Below are 20,510 nucleotides of genomic sequence, written 5' to 3'. Positions count from 1 at the left end.
TGTCAGGCAGCAGGGCTTAGAAAACTGCAGACATCAAGAGTCTTTGCTCTCATGGCCGAGGGGGAAGAGGAGTTAGGGATGTCTCTGCTGTAGCTGGTATAGGTAGGAGGAGAGGATTATCAGCTGCTGGATTTAACTTCTGAGCAGATTTACAGAGCCATGAGTCAGGTGGAAGAGTGTTACACCACTCACCAATTTAGGTGTTCGACATGAACTCCACATTTGAGTGTCTGTGCGCCCAGCTGAGACGCTGTGGACTGTAATCCTGGTGGCTTGCTTGCCCAGAGCATCCCCAGTTTACTCCAGGGCGGATGATCATCGCTGAGCAAGTTGGAGGATTGCTCTCCGATGTCACTTCTGTTCATTCTTCCTAACACTGTCTGCAGAGTTTGGTGGCACATGTTGCCAGTTTTCCCGCCCAGATTCTGGTGGGAAAGAGGCCAAACTGCCGATGAGCTGGGAGGAGCATGGGTTGGTGGGTGGGTGAAGACTTGCTTTCGAGACGTGCTTCTCAATCGATTTCTTTATTTTCAATGTTACCTTTCTGTAGATCTGTGACCGCATTGCACCTCCCTTTTAAGATCGCTCTGCCTAAGCTAAACTTTTTTTCCACCTAACTGCTCTCCCTGTTTTCTCTTTCCTTCTCCCTTTATTCTTATGTAGGCCTGACCAAAGATGGCAGTAATGAAAATATTGATTCTCTTGAGGAAGTCCTTAATATTTTAGCGGAGGAGAGTTCAGATTGGTTTTATGGTTTCCTCTCCTTTCTCTATGATGTAATGACTCCCTTTGAGATGCTAGACGAAGAAGAAGAAGAGGAGGAGGAGAGCAGAGCAGCAGATGGTGTTGATGGTACGTCGCAGAGCGAAGGGGTTCAGGGAAAGACCTGTGTCATTTTGGATTTGCATAACCAGTAACTTTGGTTCAGGGACGCGAGTACCCGGGGTTGTAAAGTGGAGCAGCCCCCTCCTCCCTCTTCGCTTATGCAGGGCTCAACATGCGGCGGGGCAGTTGTGACTTCGTGATACATGTCAACCGTGTGCTCCTGCCCAGTGCAGCCACTTAGCTAGTCCCTCGCTTGGCTCCCTCCACGCCTAGAAAAGAAGTGGCATTCCTCACCCTAGACTGTTCACGAAGTGCACTGGAAACGTTGTTCTCGGTTGTGTAATTGGTTTCTGTATCATTTTGTTCTTGGTTGTGTAATTGGTTTCTGTATCATTTCGTTTCAACTTATGTATTCACTAAACTCAACTGGAAATTGTGTTGTATTTAACTCTTGACGCTTTGTCTTTCTAACACTCAATGACAACTCTAAAGGGAGCAATTCTAAAGCTCTTCTTGGCATGACTAATAAGTTCCATGCTTCTCTTGTTGATCTTTAACTGGCCTGCTGTGTAGTGATTGCTCTCTGAGAAGCCGGTACCTTTTAATCTGTAATTTGTTCAGGTTAATTGACTTGTGATAAAAGTTCCTACAAACTTATTAAAGTTCTGTGTTAATGGTGCTTTTGATATCATTTGAAAATAACCCCATGTTTTTGCCTAAGGGTAGTGAAGTTTCTGGATTTAGATACTAACAGGTCTCAATGTGTCTATTTCTGAAATCAGAGTTTCTTATAGATTTCATTTTTAAATATACATCTAGAGAAGGTAATTTGCAATATTTTTACGTAAGCATATTATAAAAGAGGGAAAGTATGAATGAGCATTTTGCATAATGTTGTACATATTAAAACTATCCTGAATTAGTCTTTTTTTCATTTTTTTTCTTTTGTTAACTTATTAGCTGTTGATTTCAGGGTTAGGTATAATATAATACTTAAATTCATAAACTAAATTTATTAAAGTGGTCATTCATTTTTTAAGAGTTTTTTTTTCCTATTAGGAATGTAGCAATAGATTTGACTTGGTTTGTAAAAAGTGTTGCTTCATTAATACAGAAGCAGTTATTAGCTGCATCTGGATCCATTGCTGAAAAGGGTTTCATTAGTTTCCCCTGTGGCTTCTCCCACACCTGACCTACCATGGCCCCCGAGAGATTTATCCTTGCTGCTCTTTGAAGGACTGTCAGGATGCTTAGTCCCCTTCAAGAGTCTCTACAAGTTTGCTCAGCCTTGGATCCTCGTGCATTTTAAGCTAGAATACACGGGTGTTTTAGACAGTTTAGGCATTGTTTTCAAATATTCTTTGTTTTTCTATATTTACTTTTCATTCCCTCTGGGGATAATGTGGCCACATTCTTTCATGGTTATGAAATGCTGGCTATAGCACAGGTCCTGAAATCAGGACCCAAGGATTTGCTGTCTCCAACCTTATCTACTTTTATATGTGGTGACATGTGCCCCCTCGTGGACCAGGATTTCCCAAAGCTTAAATGGTTAAGACTATGTTTTCTCACTCTTGTGTTCAAGCAGAACATTTTACTGTTAGTGTGGCCTTGGTCCGAAGCATTTGATACTCAAGCACACAAGCACTTCAACTAAGCCCTCAGCAAAGTAGGGAAATGAGTGTTCTTTAATAATCTTCCTCGGTTATTTTAGTCTTCCTCAAGCCCCTGTCTTAATCCACTTCAAATGTGAACACTGTAAAATAATCAAAGGTTATTAGCTTAAAATTTGCAGTCTTAGGTCCTACACTTAATAAAATTCACCGATTCAGATGGCCAACAAATGGTTTTCCAAGCAATTTTGCTCCTGTGTCGTGACTACTAACTATGGATGGTGTTTTGGGCCGGAAGTAAATAATTCAGCTTCTGTGTTAAAGATGTGTGTAATTAATTTCTCATCAGGTTTTGCATTCTCATGATACTAATGCACAGTCTATGTACAGAAATTAATTATGCCCATTTTCCCAATTGGAAAACAAGTGTGTGGCATGGTTATGCCCTGACAACTTATTCAGTCCATTTGAGAAGCCTTCCGTGATGGTAAATACAGGCAGCCAATGAACCCCTTGCTTCTGTGACTTCCTTCAACTTGTATCTAAGGCTTTCGTGTGTATGTGTGCGTATGATAAAGAATAAAGTTATTGGCAAAAATGTGGTCTAAAGCAAACTCAACTTCTCAAGTGTTATTGATTACATATATCTAAGTTGTGAGTGTTCTAAGGTTTAATTTTGTAATTATGTTTTTATGAAGATAGCTTTCTTAGTTCGTGTCTTCTCAAACTTACAGACTGACTTCGAAAGGCAACTTTGCATTCTGCATATTTGAGCGTTTATTTAGTGACAGAGATGTAAATTATTGTATTGACTCTGCCTTTTCAGTTCTGATCACCTGAAACAGTGTCTTGCCCTGTGCGGTCAATGTAGCATTGGCTCCCCCAAAAGGGACTGTCCTTCCTGCTCAGGTGCTCGGCCACTTTTCCTGTGGAAAAGGCACTGGTCTCCAGTTCAGTTACAGCAGGGAGTGGGTGAGGGGAGCTGGAGATGCTGTGCCATTCTTTGGCTACTTTCGGCGCTGTTTTCTCCCTGGGATGAGTGAAGATCCCGCACCTCCCGCACGGGCATTTCTCAGTCGCTGACCTTACTAACTCGGAAGCGGAAGTGTGGCTGCCCGTGTGCTGCCTGCGTGGATCCGGTGCGGCACGGGATGGAGTGCTGGCTGGTCCTGCTTGAGTCTCTCTACACATTGCCCCTGCCTCGCACAGACCTTCCCCGACATGTAAGAAAGACTTTTCTGTGCTCGACCCCTGGTTGGCTTACGTGTCTTCTAGTTATTCCGACTGCTGTGTTTCTTTATCTCTCTTAATATTGGCAGCTTTGGAGAACCGTGCGAGCAGATACAGGCACATCCCTGCTGCTTGTCTCATTGCTGGGCAGTGTCTCCCGGGGATTGGTATTCGCAGCCTTAAGACTGTGCTGGCTCTGTAAAATGTAAAACAAGCTGTCTGTGGTGTGGACTGTGGAATTTTCTTTAATGAAGATGTAAATTGGAACACTAAACAAGGAATTCGGTGACTGTGTTCATACATTGCTTGATAGGACCAGCACGGCATATTTTTCTGATACTTGCTGAGGTAAACCTGTCATACCCTCGCTAGATTGAGGACAACTTGAGCCTCGCAGATGGGTCTTCGGCTCTATTTGATGCTTCATTGCTGATGTCATTCCTGTGACTAGCATGGACGAGCCTCGGGTGTTTCTATTGTATAACTAAAAACACGGAAGGTTCTTTTCCTTCATTAGGAATTAGCAAGAACTAATGAAAGTTTTTCTTATACTACCCCTATTTGGTACATTCTCCCCCCAAGAGAAGTGGCGTTTTGAAATTTACTCAGTGGATGGGCTGTGTTCCACAGGTCCTCGGGTGGCCCTCTCCTCTCTCTCTAATGTGCTTGAGTCTGCTTTCATTCCCCATCCGCCATTTAGCTCTGTGTCTTCTCTTGCCTCTTTCTCTGTCTTGCCGAGCTGTGGAGTTTACAGCTTTCCTCACTGGCAGATTTCCTCAGTAGTGTCCTTAAGAAGGAAGCGGATGCAGAGTCTCTGCATGCATCTCACCAAGTGGGGCAGTCATATGGACTGACCCATTGGATCACACCTTGAAATGCTGCTTTTGTGTAGTCTGAGTTGGGAATGGGTCTCGTGTTCCAGTGTCGGAAGGTGGAAGGTGAGAAACTGAGACCCCTAGTGATCTCTTCGGGGACAATGGGAGCGATCCAGTGACCTCAGGAGGAAGGACAGGTATCTGTAGCCTGAAGGGACTCCTTGGAAGTCTTAATAGGAGCCAATCTTCTTATGTCCCGTGTTCTGCATGTGTTAAAACCAGGGATCCAACTGACTTCATCGTTCACACATTTGTATGTCGTAGTGGACATTACATTCTGATGTCCTCGTAGCAATGCCTCTGTAGCATTTGCCAAAAGAGGGCAAATTAGACCGTTCTCTCTAAGTGAAGACTCCAAGACTATCTTTTCAAACTTCTGTTCAAGAATTCCCAGTCATTAGCGGTGTTACCAACAATCATAAGCAATGGAGGGCAAAGACTGATGATGGAGTGGGGGAATGGGGGAGGGGAATGTGGACCTCTTTTGTTGTTGTTTACGTTCTCTTAATGTGCCCATCTAGACGGCCTAAACTTACATCCAGGTGGTTTGCTAGTAGCAAGAGGTTTTCTTTTCTGCTCTGATAGAGTTTTCTCAGCAGTGCTGGGAAACTATTTACACTGTAGTAAATGGTCTTGTTTAACAGAGCTCTCTGTTCCTGGGAGCACTACCTTGGTAGGAAAGAGAGAAGAAAGTGAAGGTGTGATTGTTGCTGTTTCACGCTGCTGTGCTTTCACAGAAGCCTGAGACAGTACCAGTCACTGTCCTGGAACTCTGTTGGCCTAGGGTTTGTTGCTCACCTCGATCTCCTTTAGTAGAGCTGTAAGCATCCTCCAAGCTTTCCCCCCTCCCATGGTCGCTGTGCTCCTTTGTAAATGGGATTTCTTTTCTGGTTTTTTTTTTTTTTTTTTTTTTTTTTTTTTTTTTTTTTTTTTTTTTTTTTTTTTTTTTTTCTGGTGGACCCTGGCTTTGGCTCCACTGACCCCCACCATTAATATTTATTCCTGTCCTAGGATGTCTTCCAAGCATTGCTTCTCCTTCTGACGTTCTGTTGTATGCTGTTTTCCTTAGTCTACCCCAGCCATCTCCCCACCCTTCTTCACCCAGTAGCCCAACTGTTTTTTTCTTCAAAGCCACTCGCCCTTACACCTCCATCTTCAGAGCACACAGGTTTAGACAAACACTTCCAACTGTCCCTCATTTCCTTCTAATCTCAAGAACTGCCTGTTGAGTCACTTTTCCTGATTCCTCAGGGGAAATCCTCCTGGACAAGCTGGGTCTAGGTGTCGCCTTTCTCAGTGCCATTGTCCCTTCCGGGAAAATCAGCCTGAAGAGGCTCAGGTGACAGGAACCAACATTTCATATAGAAACCAAGTATGATAGTTGTCCTAATCTTTTCATTAAAAAAAAAAAAACCTTCAAAGTCACTGTGTGTGTGTGTGTGTGTGTGTGTGGTGTAACTTAGGAAAAGTTGCAATGTATGTTGTTGTGTTTTGATGGTTTCTTTCACCTTGAGGTCTTTCACCAAATCTAAAGTTTGAAGTGCCGTGCTTTTTCTTATGGTTTTTCTGCCCTGATGCTAATCCAGCATTCTGGATTGTTGGCGATGAAGATGGAACTCTGGCATTTCATCTGTGTAGCTCATTTGGGCTCCAGTGAATGGGTATGGGGAGTAGATTGTCTGATTGCCCCCCTCCCTCACATTTTAGCCGGAGTCTGTGCTACCATGGAAACAGTGCAGCACCGGAAGAGGGCACACACAGTACTAGACCCCAGATGCTATATTCTCATTCCCGTTAGACATTAGAAAGTTCTCACGTGTGTATAAGTTGGTGTTTCAGAAGTAGGTTTAGTACTTCATTCTGAATCAACTAAAATTCTTAGGCAGTGCTCGCTGGCCATATTTGTTACAATGCTACACTGTTAATGATCCTCTTTAAAAGAATCAAGTTCTGCCTTTGGAAATTAACTGTTCTCTGATGCTGTTACTCAGGTCACCTGGGAGTGACAGATACAGTCAGAGAGCAGTTAACTAATCACTGCTCCCCCGCATCCCTCCCACCTTCCCTCCCTTCTCTCCCTCCTTTTTCTTTTGAATGAAGCCAATACCATGATATTTTCAGACTTTCCCTTTCCAGAATGATGGGTATAACATTTCAGCTGTAACAAGTGACCATTCTCAGATGGGCTTATCTTGTTTGATGGACACAGTTGACTACAAGTAGAGAGAGAGAGGTGGGGAGAGGTTAAGAATGGAGAGATGTGAACAACAAAACCAAGATAGGAACACCTCATTCCAGAAGTGGAGTTCTGGTTGCAGTTTGGGGAAACAGAATGGGTACTGTAGTTTTTAGAATGGGTAAACCTCATGGTTTAGAGGCTTCTATTTGATACTTCCCAGAGTTAGCTGTTGGGTAATCAATCATTTATAAACTCTTCCCCCCTCCCATGGTCAGAACTGTGTCTCCTACCTGATACACCCAAGAAATGGACTGGCAGCTTAGAATGCCACTTTAGAAAGCTTGCCAACATGTGCATAGAAATAATATTTATGTGAGTGGGAAATAGAGAAGGGGTGTTCTGAAATGGAAGCACATCCTTCTAGAAAAGGCTATGCTGAAGGCGTATAGTGTTGGTGTTGGGTAGAAAGAAACCGTAATCAGAACTGGATTTTCCCAGAGCGAGAGTAGAAAGCAGTTGCAGCGTTTTTAGAGTAACAAGTTCACCTGACTCACCTTTGCCTGTGTAACTTGAAAACATTCAGTTTTAAGAGACAGAGAAAAGCAATGCTTGTTCAAAGATGAAAGTTCTACCAGAATAGCTGTTGTGGTTAGCAGTGGTGATGCCATAGGGAAAGGAGGACCCCAGTGCTCTACACAGATCATCTGTGGCCTGCAGAGCGAGCCTTGGCAGTGCAGAGCCAGAGAGACTTGACCTTAAGTTCCTATGCTAACTGGTCCAGAGGTCAGTTAGCCTTCCTCTTAAGACTCTGTCTGTGACTGATGGTTGCCTTTTGAGTGGTAAGGTTAAGTAATTCGTTTCATAGAAACATCAGTTTAAATTAATTTATAAGTACTGAATTCAAATTTCTTCAGCATTTTGTCTTCATAACTTCTTATCTTATAAATACCAACAGAAGGACCTGGTGGGTTAGCCAAGCGGAAAACTAAGGCTAAAGGTATTATTTTCTATTTTTCTTAAGCAGCCTCTAGTAAATCAAGTTCATGCTTGATGGTGCATGATGCTTCTCATAGAAATGCAGACATGGTTAATAATGTTGCTTTTTGGTTTGAGCACCCTGAGTTATAAATAACGTTTTGAAGACCGAATTGAAGACTTTTGCTTTCTCTAGCTAGCCTGTAATTTTAATTAATTTCCTTTTCATGTTATCATATCTTCCCAATAGCGTGTAGATGAAGAGTTTATCAACATAGCTGACTCTGTTTTTTGGAATGCGCCTATTAAATTTATATATGCACGTCTTAGCTTGCTGCCTAAAACCTTACATGGTCTGAGTTTTAAAAATTACTGTACAATGATGAATCCATCAGTGATTGATTTAATTTCTCTGAAGGCTATGAGGATACTGTCCTAAAACATAATAAAAGCTAGTGTGATCTAACACTAAGTTAGGTTTATAATCAAGAGCGCTGAATTGTTGGTGTAGAATTTGCTGTGTTTGATATTCTAATGCATTAAAATCGTTATACCTGTGTACTATTATATGCAGACTAACATTGCATTGTTTCTGCCTGGATATTTTTACATGTAAGCATTGATGTTCTTTAGGAAGAGGGCATGGAAGACATGCATGATTTTCTTTAAACATCTTTGGACAGTTTTTGTGTTCAAGTGCTTGACATATTTGTATATTATTTTTGTTTAAGTCATTGATATGTAAGACCTTTGCTATGAGAATTTTAAATTTGCTTTTTCAGTTTTAGGATGAGAAAAGTTTAGTTTTTAACATGTATCCCAACAAGATGTTTTCCAAGAAGAAAATAATTTATATCATTTTATTTTCATGTAAGCAATGTTGAACTAAATTGCCAATAAGTTGCAATCTTACCTCCTGATCTGTAAAGACAATTAAGCATTAAAGATTGAATTAAACAAAAATACAGTACAGAATAAGGCCAGAAAGCAGTGTGCAATGCAAGCATTTCAATATTTTGCCTTCCATCTTCTGCTGTTCTTTGAAGTGAGACGTACACTTCAGTCTGTAGTTTTACAGGAGTTCAGGGAAGTTTTGTTGAATTGGAACCCCACAGACTGTCTAGAGAGGTCATATCTTTTCTGAACACTACACATCCAAAGTACACCTTAGATGGCTTTTGTGTGATATGAATCTTAGACAAATTTGATTAGGGCAAACGTCTTTCATGTGTTATTATTTAGATCTTTCCTTATATTTGTGACTTCTTACTTGCTGCATTATATAGCAAGAACCTTTTATAATTTTCTGATGAGAGCAGGAATGTGAGGCTTTTTCTAACTGATCAGTTAAACTTTGAAAAGTCATTTTATGTGAGACTTGGAAGCACCTGCACTTTCTAGTTAATTTTACCTGTTCTCTGTAAATGCCTAGAGGACCTGTGCATTGGCCTGTGTGGCTTTCCATATATTAACAGGGAAATGTACTTAAAGAAAGGAATGCTGATTACATGAAGTTAGCTGTAAACATAAAAAACTCAGTTTGCCATTATAAATGTTACAGATAACAAAGTTTAAAATTTATATATGTGAAATTTTTTGCTGCCAAGATTTAAATGATATTTAACTAATTTTTGCACCTTTTTTCCCTCAAGGCCTATAAACATAACTATTAAGAATATGACACTTTGTTCAAGCTGAAAATTTTAATTATCCTTGCATAAAACAAGTTAAAGTTTGTTTTCATAGCACCTTTGTTCCTTTCCTTATGGCAGTATAGTGAGAAGTTAACTCTTAACTGCCCTTCTGGCTGGGTTCACTTCGTTAATGTTACATGTCAGCCTGTGTTAACACAGCCAATCCATATTTTTAAGCTGGAAAAATAAGATGAGATATTCTCAGAATTTCTTTCACATCTAATATTTTATAGAGGTCTACATACCTTTTTGGAGAACATTTGACCCATTAGACTAACTTCTGAATGAGAGCATTCCAGTGTGGAGAGGGCGGGGATGAGATGGTACTTAATCTCTAAGATGCCCATCTAGGATTTAAGAGGCGTCACCAGTAAACATTTTTTCCTTTGATTGGAAAACCTAAAAGCTAAAGAACCCAGCAAAGAGGACCTTAAAAAGGAGAGAGAGAAGGTTGTGCTCAGCAAGAGCGAAGAGAGAACCAGTGGGAAAAAGAAGGAGGAGGACAAGAAGGGAAAGAAGGCTGACTCAGACACATCCCGGAAAACATTGCCCAGAGGTAAGAAAGACAGAGAAGCAGAGAAAGCCAGCCCAGACAGAAGTGCTAAGTCCAGGGAAAACCTGAAAAAAGGAGCAGAAATGAAGGCCGTTCCTAGTAAAGTGGCTTCCAGAGACAAAGGTGACAGGAAGGGAAGAAACTCTTCCGGGTCTGCTCACTCACCAAAGGACAGTAACCAGAAGAGAAAGAACTGAAAGAGGAAGAACTGCTGTCACCACCCAATAGTGGGTAACACCCTTCACCACTCTATAGCAGGTGACACCCGTCACTACCCAAGAGTGGGTGACATCCTTCACCACCCTACAGTGGATGACATCCTTCACCACCCAACAGCGGGTGACATCCTTTACCACCCAACAGCGGGTGACATCCATTATTACCCAACAGCAGGTGACATCCATTATTACCCAACAGCGGGTGACATCCTTCACCACCCAACAGTGGGTAACTTCCGTCTCCACCCAACAACAGTGACGTTCTTGACTCTATGCTGCTAAAGGGCAGAGAAGATCTGAAATTGCTCTGGCTGGGGAGGATGATACATATTAGCCACTGAATGTTTTTATTGGTGCTCAGTCAGTAAATTCTGTGAAACAAATATACTTTGTCATGCTTCTAAGTTTAAAAAATGAAACTTTGCAAGTGTTATAAAATGTAATAACTTCTATTTTTATTGGCTTATTGACTATGTATTCAGATTAAATATGTGTATAATATGAGTTGTAATGGTTTTATTAATATATTAAGTACTCCCATTGGGGTCAGTAAGAAAGAATCTGGAGGTCTGAGCAGTATTTCTGCTAGGCAGGGGCTCTACTCCCTGCCTGCCTGTCTTAGGTGCTCCCCACTCTTAACTCTCCCAAGGCAACCCAGGCTTACTGTCCCTGGAGGCCCTCCCCCTCACTCATTCCCCTTTAGGCTCCTTCCAAGTTCCCTTTCCCCCCATATCTCCCATTTTCTGTCAAGGCTTAGCTCTCCCAGCGTTATACTTTGTCTCTTAACTTCCTGTCCACTTAGATCTCCTCAGTTGCCCTCCCACTGCCCCTATCTTCCTGTTTTACCCCTTCCTTCCATTACATAAAACAAAACTAAACCAGAAAACCTTGTTCACCTCCGTACCAGACACTCCATTCTGAGCCCTGTGTGTTGTCCAGAATTAAAGACTTGGGGCTGGAGAGATGTCTCAGTGGTCAAGAGTACTGGCTGCCCTATCAGAGGACCAGGGTTCAATTCCCAGCACCCACATGGCAGCTCACAACTGTCTGTAGTCCAGTTCCAGGATATCTGACAGCCTCACACAGATATGAAGGTAGGCAAAGCTCCAACATGTTTAAATTAAAAAAAAAAAAAAAAAAAAGGAGAGAGTTTTATAAAGGAGAGCATTTCCCGATGCATTTTTTTTATGTGAGCTTCATAGACTCTGAATCATCAAAAGGCTACTGCTTCACTGTGGTGCTTGTATGGTCCACTATTCCCAGGTGTTGTGATTATATATATATATATATATATATATATATATATATATATTCTCATGTGTGTATCATGATTATTTACCATTTCCAAAAAACCACAAATTTGAGATCAGACTTTAGCCCAATACAAACAATTAATAAAGGAACTCTTAATGAGAGAAGCATGTCTACATGGTAAGTGCTGATTTGTGCATGATGCTCAAATCTATCTGTAGATTAAAAATTCTGAGCCAGGCATGGTGCCTCCTGCCTGTAATCTCACAACATGGGAGATGGAGGCAGGAGGACCAGGAGTTTGAGGTCATCCTTGGCTACATAGGGAGACCAGCCTAGGCTATGTTAAGACCCTATCACCAACAAAGAATAATAATAGTAGGCCAAAATAAAAATAGCTTGATAATAGAATAAAAAATGCTATCAGGAAGATTTTTAATTTTAAAAATAACTTACTTTTTCCATGAAGAACTTAGATATAGACAATTTTTTTTTGCTTACATCAAAGGTACTAGAACCAGATATGACTAAACGTAAATGGTTGCTGAACAAATATTTCTCTTTTTTCCTTAAAAGCCAACAGCTTTTGCTACTTCTAAACACCTGAATATTAAACTGAGAGATCCAGTTCACACAGGTGAGCACAGCAGAGTAAACCTACGCACACCAGGATTCCTGTTATATTCCAGACACACACCAGGATCCCTGTTATATTCCAGACACACACCGGGATCTCTGTTATATTCTAGACGCACACCAGGATCCCTGTTATATTCCAGACACACACCAGGATGGCTTTTATGTTCCAGACACACACCAGGATCTCTGCTATATTCTAGACACACAGCAGGATCCCTGTTATATTCTAGATGCACACCGGGATCCCTGTTATATTCTAGAAGCACACTGGGATCTCTGTTATATTCTAGACGCACACCAGGATCCCTGTTATATTCTAGAAGCACACCAGGATCTCTGTTATATTCTTGGGCCAAACACGAAGGCCCAAAGAAATTACAGAATGTGATGACTTGATTCTCTCTGTTGGCAGTGAGGATCTTGTGTCTTTGTTGTTTCTTATTTTGCATTCATCAAATACCAAACCATGGACACACAAACCCAGGGAGTCCGTGGCTCTATTAACTGTCGCTTCAGGCTGATGGATTCCCCAGTTTAGATCTGTGATAAGAGGTTCTTCCTACTTTGATTTCCAAAATCTTGGCCCTGCTGATTTGCCCCACTTTATTCTGTGCAAGATATGAGCACGTGGCACACAAGGAGAGTTTACCAGGCCTGAGAGACCTTGTCTTAGTTTTCTGGAGGGTTCTGGAGGAACAGACTCCCTAGTAGAATCTGCTAAACATTTTTTGTGTGTGCAGGAATTTGAGGTGGGGAATGAATGAATAGCAGAAAGCTTTTTAACATATTCCACTCACGAAGGAGCTTCTGTGATACTCAAGAACTGGCTTGGACAAGAGGAATAAGAAGTTGGGTTACCCATGCATTACAGTTACCGTGTCTTCAGACTATCCTGATGCCAGATCTTTTTGTTCAGATAAATGACTTAATTAAAGAATTACCTGCAAGAAATTTAATGATGTTTTTGCTACAAGTGATTGCCCCCACTCCTTGCTGGAGAAGGGCAAAGCATTCAATGGAGACATTTTATTAATTTTACTTAGGTTTTGGAATTCAGTGGCAAGGGGTTATAAAGAAAGGAAATGCTAGTTCCGGGCAATGAGGGGGTTTTAGAGTCATGATCAATAAAAGCAGATGAGCATCGCTTGTACTTGCAAGGGCGGGGGCGGTGCTGTGGGCTGTCGTAGATCTGGAATTAGAAATGCTTCTTCCTTTGAACAGCAGCACTCAGGAATTGAAGGCGTGCATTGGTCACCGAAGGTCTCAGGACAAGTGGCTGATAGTAGCACCCAGCAGAAATACAGAAACCTTACTAAACACTTTTACTTTGGGGGGAATGTTTGTGAGTTGGAATTTGATTTATTCTCCCTTCCTTTCCTCTGCCAGTCTCTTGTTTCTTTTGAGGATACAAACGGCTGTACTGAGTTTCCTTGCTCTTCCCATCAGTCCAATGTATTAGCACCCAGAGCTCAGTTAAGAAGTGCAGCTGAGCCAAAACCCAAGCTACGCCTTGGTGGTGAGCGGCTCTCAGCTCCGTTCCACTCTCAGATTTATTCGGTTATTCTCCTGGTAGTTGCTTTTTAGCCTATTGCCATCTGAGAATAATTAAAATCCCAAGGCTGCCCTAGAAAAAAAGCCAGCTAAAAATAATCTGTGATTCCACATAGCTGGCAACTGGAAGAGTTTTGGGAAAACACTTGAAAAATCAAAACTAAGTATTGATGTTTTTGTCACATCCCTAACATTGTAGATTTTCTGAGATAATGCTGTAAATTTTTGGAAAAGGACATTATTACATTAACTTTATATTGACTTTGGAGGTCAGTTACATTTGGTGAACAGTTATCCTTAAAGATTGCCTCATAAAACTGCTTTCAAGCCTGTCAGTTTTTCTCAGATCTTTTTTTCCCTTCTCGTCTAACGCTCAGATGACATTCTTTCTATGCATAGCATAGCAGCATTGGCTCCTTAGTCAGCACGTCGCTTGCTGACTGTTCTCCATGAATTTCATTAGGGTTAATTTCACCTCTAATGGGTTTCCTCAGTCCCACCCTGCGGCTGTTTTCCACGTCTCATCAGAGAGGAATTGGCCAGCATGCCTGCTTGTGCTCACTCTGCAGAGCTCCGTGAATCCTGCAAGTTCACAGAGAACCTGCCATGCCAGAATCTGCTTTCCTCCTAGGCTTTTAACCTCAGCCAGAATCCCCTTCAGGTATTTCCACTGAACGAGAGGTAGGATTTTGTTGACTGTAGTCATTTTCCAGACGCTGGGTGGGTCTTCCTTCACTCCTCTGTTTTGTCATCTGCTGTGCCCCCTTGGAAACAGTCTCGAAATGGATGGTGTGGATTGATTCACCGTAGCGCACATGTCGGCAATGGTCATTTTCCTCACTAGTTGGTGGTGGCACTGTCAGAGCAGCTGCGAGACCACGGATGCCTGCACGTATGTGAGCAGCCCATGCTCTTGGCCCCTCTGGTTCCTTTTCCGTAGAACGCTGGTGATGCTGGACCCCTGAAATCTCAGTGGGGGGCTAAAGTGAGAGGCATGGGACAATGGCTCCTGTTCCTATGTCTATCAACAGTCTGTGGAACAAGTGCCATGCTTTCAGTTCTTTGTAACGCACACGTCTTCATAAATGGTTCAGCTGGACCCATATTTTCTCCTGAGCTCAAGGGGGCAAGAGAAAAAACACTGATGAACGCCACACGTGTGGGGCCTGAGGGAGCTCAACTCTGCCTACGTGCAGATGTAATGAGGCCACAGGATTTGAGTGGGGAATGGTGACGTGAATTTAATTACTATTCTAACTGTGTGCATTTGCTGTGTTTAACCCTGCCTTCCTTCCCTGTCCCATTGACTCAAGCTTCTGAGCTTGCTCCTCCATTGCCTGAGGATTGCAGTGTAGCTCTTGGCCCTGTCCTTCTGGCCTTGAGAAGTCCACTGAGATCCAGTTGCTGAGTCCTTCCTCTGACATTGCCCTTCTGCCCACATTTCCTCCATAATGTCTGCTCACCTCAACCTCAGCAGTTTCTGTTTCCTATGTTTCCACTTGTTCCTTCTGGGGGTGAGGTCGCACCGCACAGGTTCTCCTGGGGACTCTCACTGCACCCGTTCTCCTGGGGGCTCTCACTGCACCCGTTCTCCTGGGGGCTCTTACTGCACACGTTCTCCTGGAGGATCTCACTGCACACGTTCTCACTGCACACATTCTCCTGGGGGCTCTCACTGCACACGTTCTCCTGGGGGATCTCACTGCACATGTTCTCCTGGAGGATCTCACTGCACACGTTCTCCTGGAGGATCTCACTGTACACGTTCTCCTCGGGGGCTCTCACTGCACACGTTCTCCTGGGGGGGGGGGCTCTCACTGCACACGTTCTCCTGGCTCTCACTGCACACGTTCTCCTGGGGGCTCTCACTGCACACGTTCTGGCTCTCACTGCACACATTCTCCTGGAGGATCTCACTGCACACGTTCTCCTGGGGGCTCTCACTACACAGGTTCTCCTGGGGGGCTCTCACTGCACAGGTTCTCCTGGGGGATCTCACTGCACATGTTCTCCTGGAGGATTCTCACTGCACACGTTCTCCTGGATGGCTTGCACTGAACACAATTCAGTTACTATAAAGAGTTCTGCATATTAACATATGGATATTTGTTTAATGAATTTATAGATGCCATTTGGTAAGCTTGAAGCTATTACATATTTATGAAGATAAGTGTATTTTGTCTTCATTCTGATCAAGTATGGTTGGGTAGCAGTGAATTAGGTAAAGCATATTAATAATTACCCAGGAAAATTGTGTCCAGTAGTCAAGGGTGCTATGAATGGTTTAAATGCTGGCTTCATTTACTTTTGATGGCTTCTTGCATTTTTTTATTAAAATGAGAAAAGTATTAATAAATATAAATTATAAGGTTTCCTAAGTAGTCTAATGAGTCTACAGAACAACCATCAAGGCGCTGTAAGGAAAGTTTCTTTCTCCGTCCTATCCACCATTGTTGTAGCCTGGCAACATCAACCTAGACAGCGATGGTAAGCAGCTGCAGCAAGTGCACCATTGCAGGGAGAGTTCCTCAAGACTCCACCGCAGAGCAGGCAGTCCTTTTGCTTCTGGATACCTTTTGCAGCTGGAAGCTGGGTTGCTGTCGGAGGCTAAGGTGGGGCTGAGAGCAAGCCAGCTTCTGCTCTACTTGTTAGAGGCAAATCTTTCTCGAGCCTGTGTGAACTGTAGTTTGTTGTATGCAGTCACAGGGACTAAACTACAGGCACATGAACACATGACATTCCAGACTGTAACTTTAAATGTTCATTGCAGATTCCAGCCTAACCCTTTGTCATTTATACTTCTTAGTAAAGAACCCAGCTCTAACAAAAAGAAAGAAACAAACATGAATCCTTTCCTTTGACTCAGAGTTGGTCACATGTGTTCTTTATGTTTCTGGGTTTGTGAAGCAGAAGATTGAGTCCACAGTGTACAGGGTCAGTATTTCTCTGTGGCTTGTTAAAGTTTATAGGGGCCCCATGAAGGACATGTGTAAATATAATCTTTCACTACTTCAGGGTTTATAGCTGATTTGTGCTAATTCCACCTCTGGATATAGCACTGACCAGCTACAGTGGGGTGTCATCTGACTGATGTGACCAGCTATAGTGGGATGTCATTTGACTACAGTAGGGTGTCATTTGACTGACTTGGCCAGCTACAATGGGGTGTCATCTGACTGACGTGAGCAGCTACAGTAGGGTGTCATCTGACTGACGTGAGCAGCTACAGTGGATGTCATCTGACTGATGTGACCAGCTACAGTGGGGTGTCATTTGATGTGACCAACTACAGTGGGGTGTCATCTGACTGATGTGACCAGCTACAGTGGGGTGTCATTTGACTACAGTAGGGTGTTATTTGACTGACTTGGCCAGCTACAGTGGGGTGTCATCTGACTGACGTGAGCAGCTACAGTGGGGTGTCATCTGACTGACGTGAGCAGCTACAGTGGATGTCATCTGACTGACGTGAACAGCTACAGTGGGGTGTCATCTGACTGACTTGGCCAGCTACAGTGGGTGTCATCTGACTGACATGAGCAGCTACAGTGGGTATCATTTGATACTTTAGGTAGTAATGAAGATGTGCAGCATTTTCTCCTCCTGGGTCCTTTCCCCATCTCTTGTTGCATTTTCCATATTTTATCCTTTGGACTGTAAAGACAAATGGCTCCTAGTTGAGTTACAGAAGGATGGCTCTTTTGTGCATTGTGTCTGAAACCGTATACTGGTAGCTTTCAAACACTTATTCAAACATTTATATCTTTTTCCAGTGAAATGGACCTTTTCAAGTTAGGTAAGATTGGGCTTTCAGGCAGTTGAATCTGCCCTTTGACAGGGACTATTTCATTGCTGGGTGCACAAATGGAGGCCAGTTTGAAAGCTCACTGAGTGTATGTTAGTGAAGGGTGAGGTTGTAACCTTTTCTAATTCTAAGACACTTCTGAGAATATAACTACCCCAGGACACCTGACCCACACCCTTCCCACCCCAGGGAGACTACCTCTAAAACAGAAATGGGCACTAGCAGAGGGATCTCTAATAAATAGTAGTGATAGCAAGATGGATGCCATCCCCGTTCCTCCTCGCATCACTGTGCCTACCAGGTATATAGAGCTCTTGCCCTGCAGCGAGCCCCTGCAGCAGTGAGCTAGTGGAGGGGACCCCACTGCCTGCCCTAGCCCTTCAGCAGGCATTTCTGGAGCAATTGCTGTGGCCAACTGTTGGAGGAAGTATGGGGTGCAAAGACAAACCCCATGAGTTTTTCCCCACTGATTTAGTACAATTTCTTCATGACACCCCACTGTAGCTGGTTCAAAGTCCACTGTCAGGTGAGAGGTGTGTGTGTGGGGGTATTTAAATGAGAAAGTAGAGTAGTTTCCACCCTGTGTTTAAGTAGATGTGAGGGGTTGTAAGGTGTCCATCCCTATCCGTACTCTCGGGAAGTGAACTAATTTGGAATCTGTTTTATATTTATAATTAGGTCACACCGACATGTAGAACGCAGCCGTGCGTGGCGATGTTGTGTGCACAGCGTGTTAAAATGGGGTAGTAGAAGACAGCCAATCTTGTCGGCCTCCTTTGCACTGTCTCTAAGGTTTCAGAACTGGCATCTGGTAGAACAAGAACAGGAGAGCGGGCAAAGAATAAAAACGCAAAATGCATGGAACTGAGATAAGGGAACCATGGGCATTAGCTGTCCTGCGGTGCTTAAGGTTCCCAGAGTGCAGAGCGCTGGCCTGACCTTGCACCAACGACCAAGGTGCACACACCTTCCCTGATACCACACTCCTTCCTCCTCAGCAAGAGCAGAGAAACTCAGGGCTCAGCAAACAGAATTGGACTCTTGGTCACGCCTTTGTTTCCTACACACTATACTTGAGTGAGGTTTTATCTAATGTTCCACACGCAAAGCATCAAAGCACCATCTTAGTATTTATGTGACTTTAAAATCAGTTTTCATGCTAACTTGTTCCCCTGACTTATTTTCCTTATTTTTAAACAAGGTATTTTTGTGTGTGTGTGATACATTTTAGCTTCAGAAAACAAAACAAAAAAAAACCCATTGCTTATAGGTGGTTCTCTGAGGAAACTGTAGATAGTGAGTTATGTGTGGTTCATTTACACTGTAGAATTCCCGGAAGAAGCAGACAGTGCAGGGAAGTTCAAGTCTGGAATGCCTGGCTCAGATTCCGGAGTGTTTCGATGCTTCCTGCTGAGCTCTGAACTTTCCCTTGGGAAGCCCTCCTCCTCTCAGCCAGGAGAGGGGCTTGAGCCACACTGAAAGCCTTTGTCAAGGTTAGATGTGGCTGTATGTTGTAAATATTTATGAGTGCCCTTAAAAGAGTCTTAGACACACCGAAGACCCTTGTGAGGTGAAAGGGAGAACTTCCTTCTGTTTGAAACACAATACTGGGAATTGTGAATTCCTAGCACCTCTAGTCAACTATTTGAAAGTTGTTTTCCTGATTTAATATGTAAAAATGGTTTGTAAAGACGCGGCAGGTAACACTGTGAATAAAATAATGCAGGACTTAAAGAAAGATCTACTTCAGAGAGGACGTCCCCACCAGAGGAGGCCGAGCCACCAGCTGAGCTGGAGAAGCAGGCTGCTGAGGGGCCAGGTAAGTGTCGTGGAGACTCTAGTGCATGCCTGGTCTGCAGGTATCTTTGCAGTTAAGCTGGCAAGTCTCACCCAGCTGTTCACATTGTTTATAAAGTGAGCTACAAATTCTTCTTTTCTGAAGCCACAATAATCAATTTTGTTGTGGAAATGTATGCAGGAGTGTTTTAATTTTTGTAATCAAGATTGCAAGGCATAAATGGTTGTGCATCACTGAAGACCATGCAGCTAGGAACAACAGCAGCCAAGTGTGTCTTTTACCACATTACATTCAAAGTAAAAACGGACACGGACTCTACACAGCCTGGTCCATGGATGACTGCCACATGAATGAATTCAGCAGGGGTACATAAGGACCTGGTCTACCTGGAAGGACTCCTTAGACCTTGTTAGGCTCTTTCTGTCCCTCTGGCCTCTTAGAGCAGGTCATAGTATTTCCATAAAGGGACTTTATCTCATAGTTTGGAAATGTTGAGGTATTTTAATAATTTTCTGCCTAAAATTTTAATCTACTACCATGGTTGTGGCATGGTTCAGTACTTGTCTTTCTTGCACTACATAAGAAAATTGGTTTCATTGCGCCCCCTATTGGGAGCGCTAGATATGACACGTTTGTTGGAAACAATTTATGGCCAAAACTGTGCTGATGAATACTATTTGATTTTCTTTGCTGCATTCCTTCAAGGAACATATATTACTCTAAGTTCTGTTATTTGTCCATTTCAGAGCCCTAGGAGAATTTATTATCTCCATCTCGCACCTTTGTAATTGGAATATGGCTCCAGAATCCATACTGGTTTTTGTCGAGGTTTTTAATTTAAATATTTGAATTTAACACTTAATATTTTACTTTTGCCAAACAGATTTGCAATTTGAAGAAGTCTAGTTTCTAAGCGAGTCAAGTGCTGGATCTGAGATGTGCCATGTGCTTCCCATTCTTTTTGTTGTTGGTCTGATTCTTTACGAACGATTGCAGGTTACCAGACCCCCTGGTTTGTTGCTAGCCTCATTTTCCGCAGCTCCTTGGTGCTGTGTTCAGATTGCACTCTGCTTTCTCAGCCCTTCTCTTGCTGAGCCTTTAGTTCTTCTTCCCTTCTCTGGCTCTTTCCATCTGTTTTGCAAATATAGATACTTATCTCTCAGTAAAATGCCCTCCTAACTCCCATCTACCACTCGCCCCTCTCTTTACCATAGCAACGACACTTTTGAAAGAGCACACTACACCCAATTACCCATTTCATTTATTTGCTGTTCATTCTCCCCCATGGTGGCCCAGCTCCTACC

General features: G+C 42.9%; 1 protein-coding gene across 2 annotated transcripts in view; it reads left to right on the top strand.

Moving 5' to 3' along the window:
• The window catches only part of Asph (aspartate beta-hydroxylase), a 163,450-nt gene that overhangs the window by 36,481 nt on the left and 106,459 nt on the right, over positions 1 to 20,510 (top strand). Inside the window, exons 4-5 of one of the 2 annotated variants that reach the window (XM_038347168.2) lie at positions 7,678 to 7,719; positions 9,798 to 10,245. In XM_038347168.2, coding sequence (XP_038203096.1) covers positions 7,678 to 7,719; positions 9,798 to 10,141 — 386 coding nt within the window. In that variant the 3' untranslated portion in view covers positions 10,142 to 10,245. Of the gene's footprint in view, positions 1 to 7,677; positions 7,720 to 9,797; positions 10,246 to 19,134; positions 19,228 to 20,510 lie in introns of those variants that run through there. The other variant, XM_038347167.2, reaches the window with a different exon arrangement.

Source organism: Arvicola amphibius, chromosome 11, assembly GCF_903992535.2.
Source record: "Arvicola amphibius chromosome 11, mArvAmp1.2, whole genome shotgun sequence".
Classification (NCBI taxonomy): Eukaryota; Metazoa; Chordata; class Mammalia; order Rodentia; family Cricetidae; genus Arvicola; species Arvicola amphibius.
The sequence above is the reverse complement of the archived record's forward strand: the minus strand, read 5'-3'. Positions and strand labels throughout refer to the sequence as shown.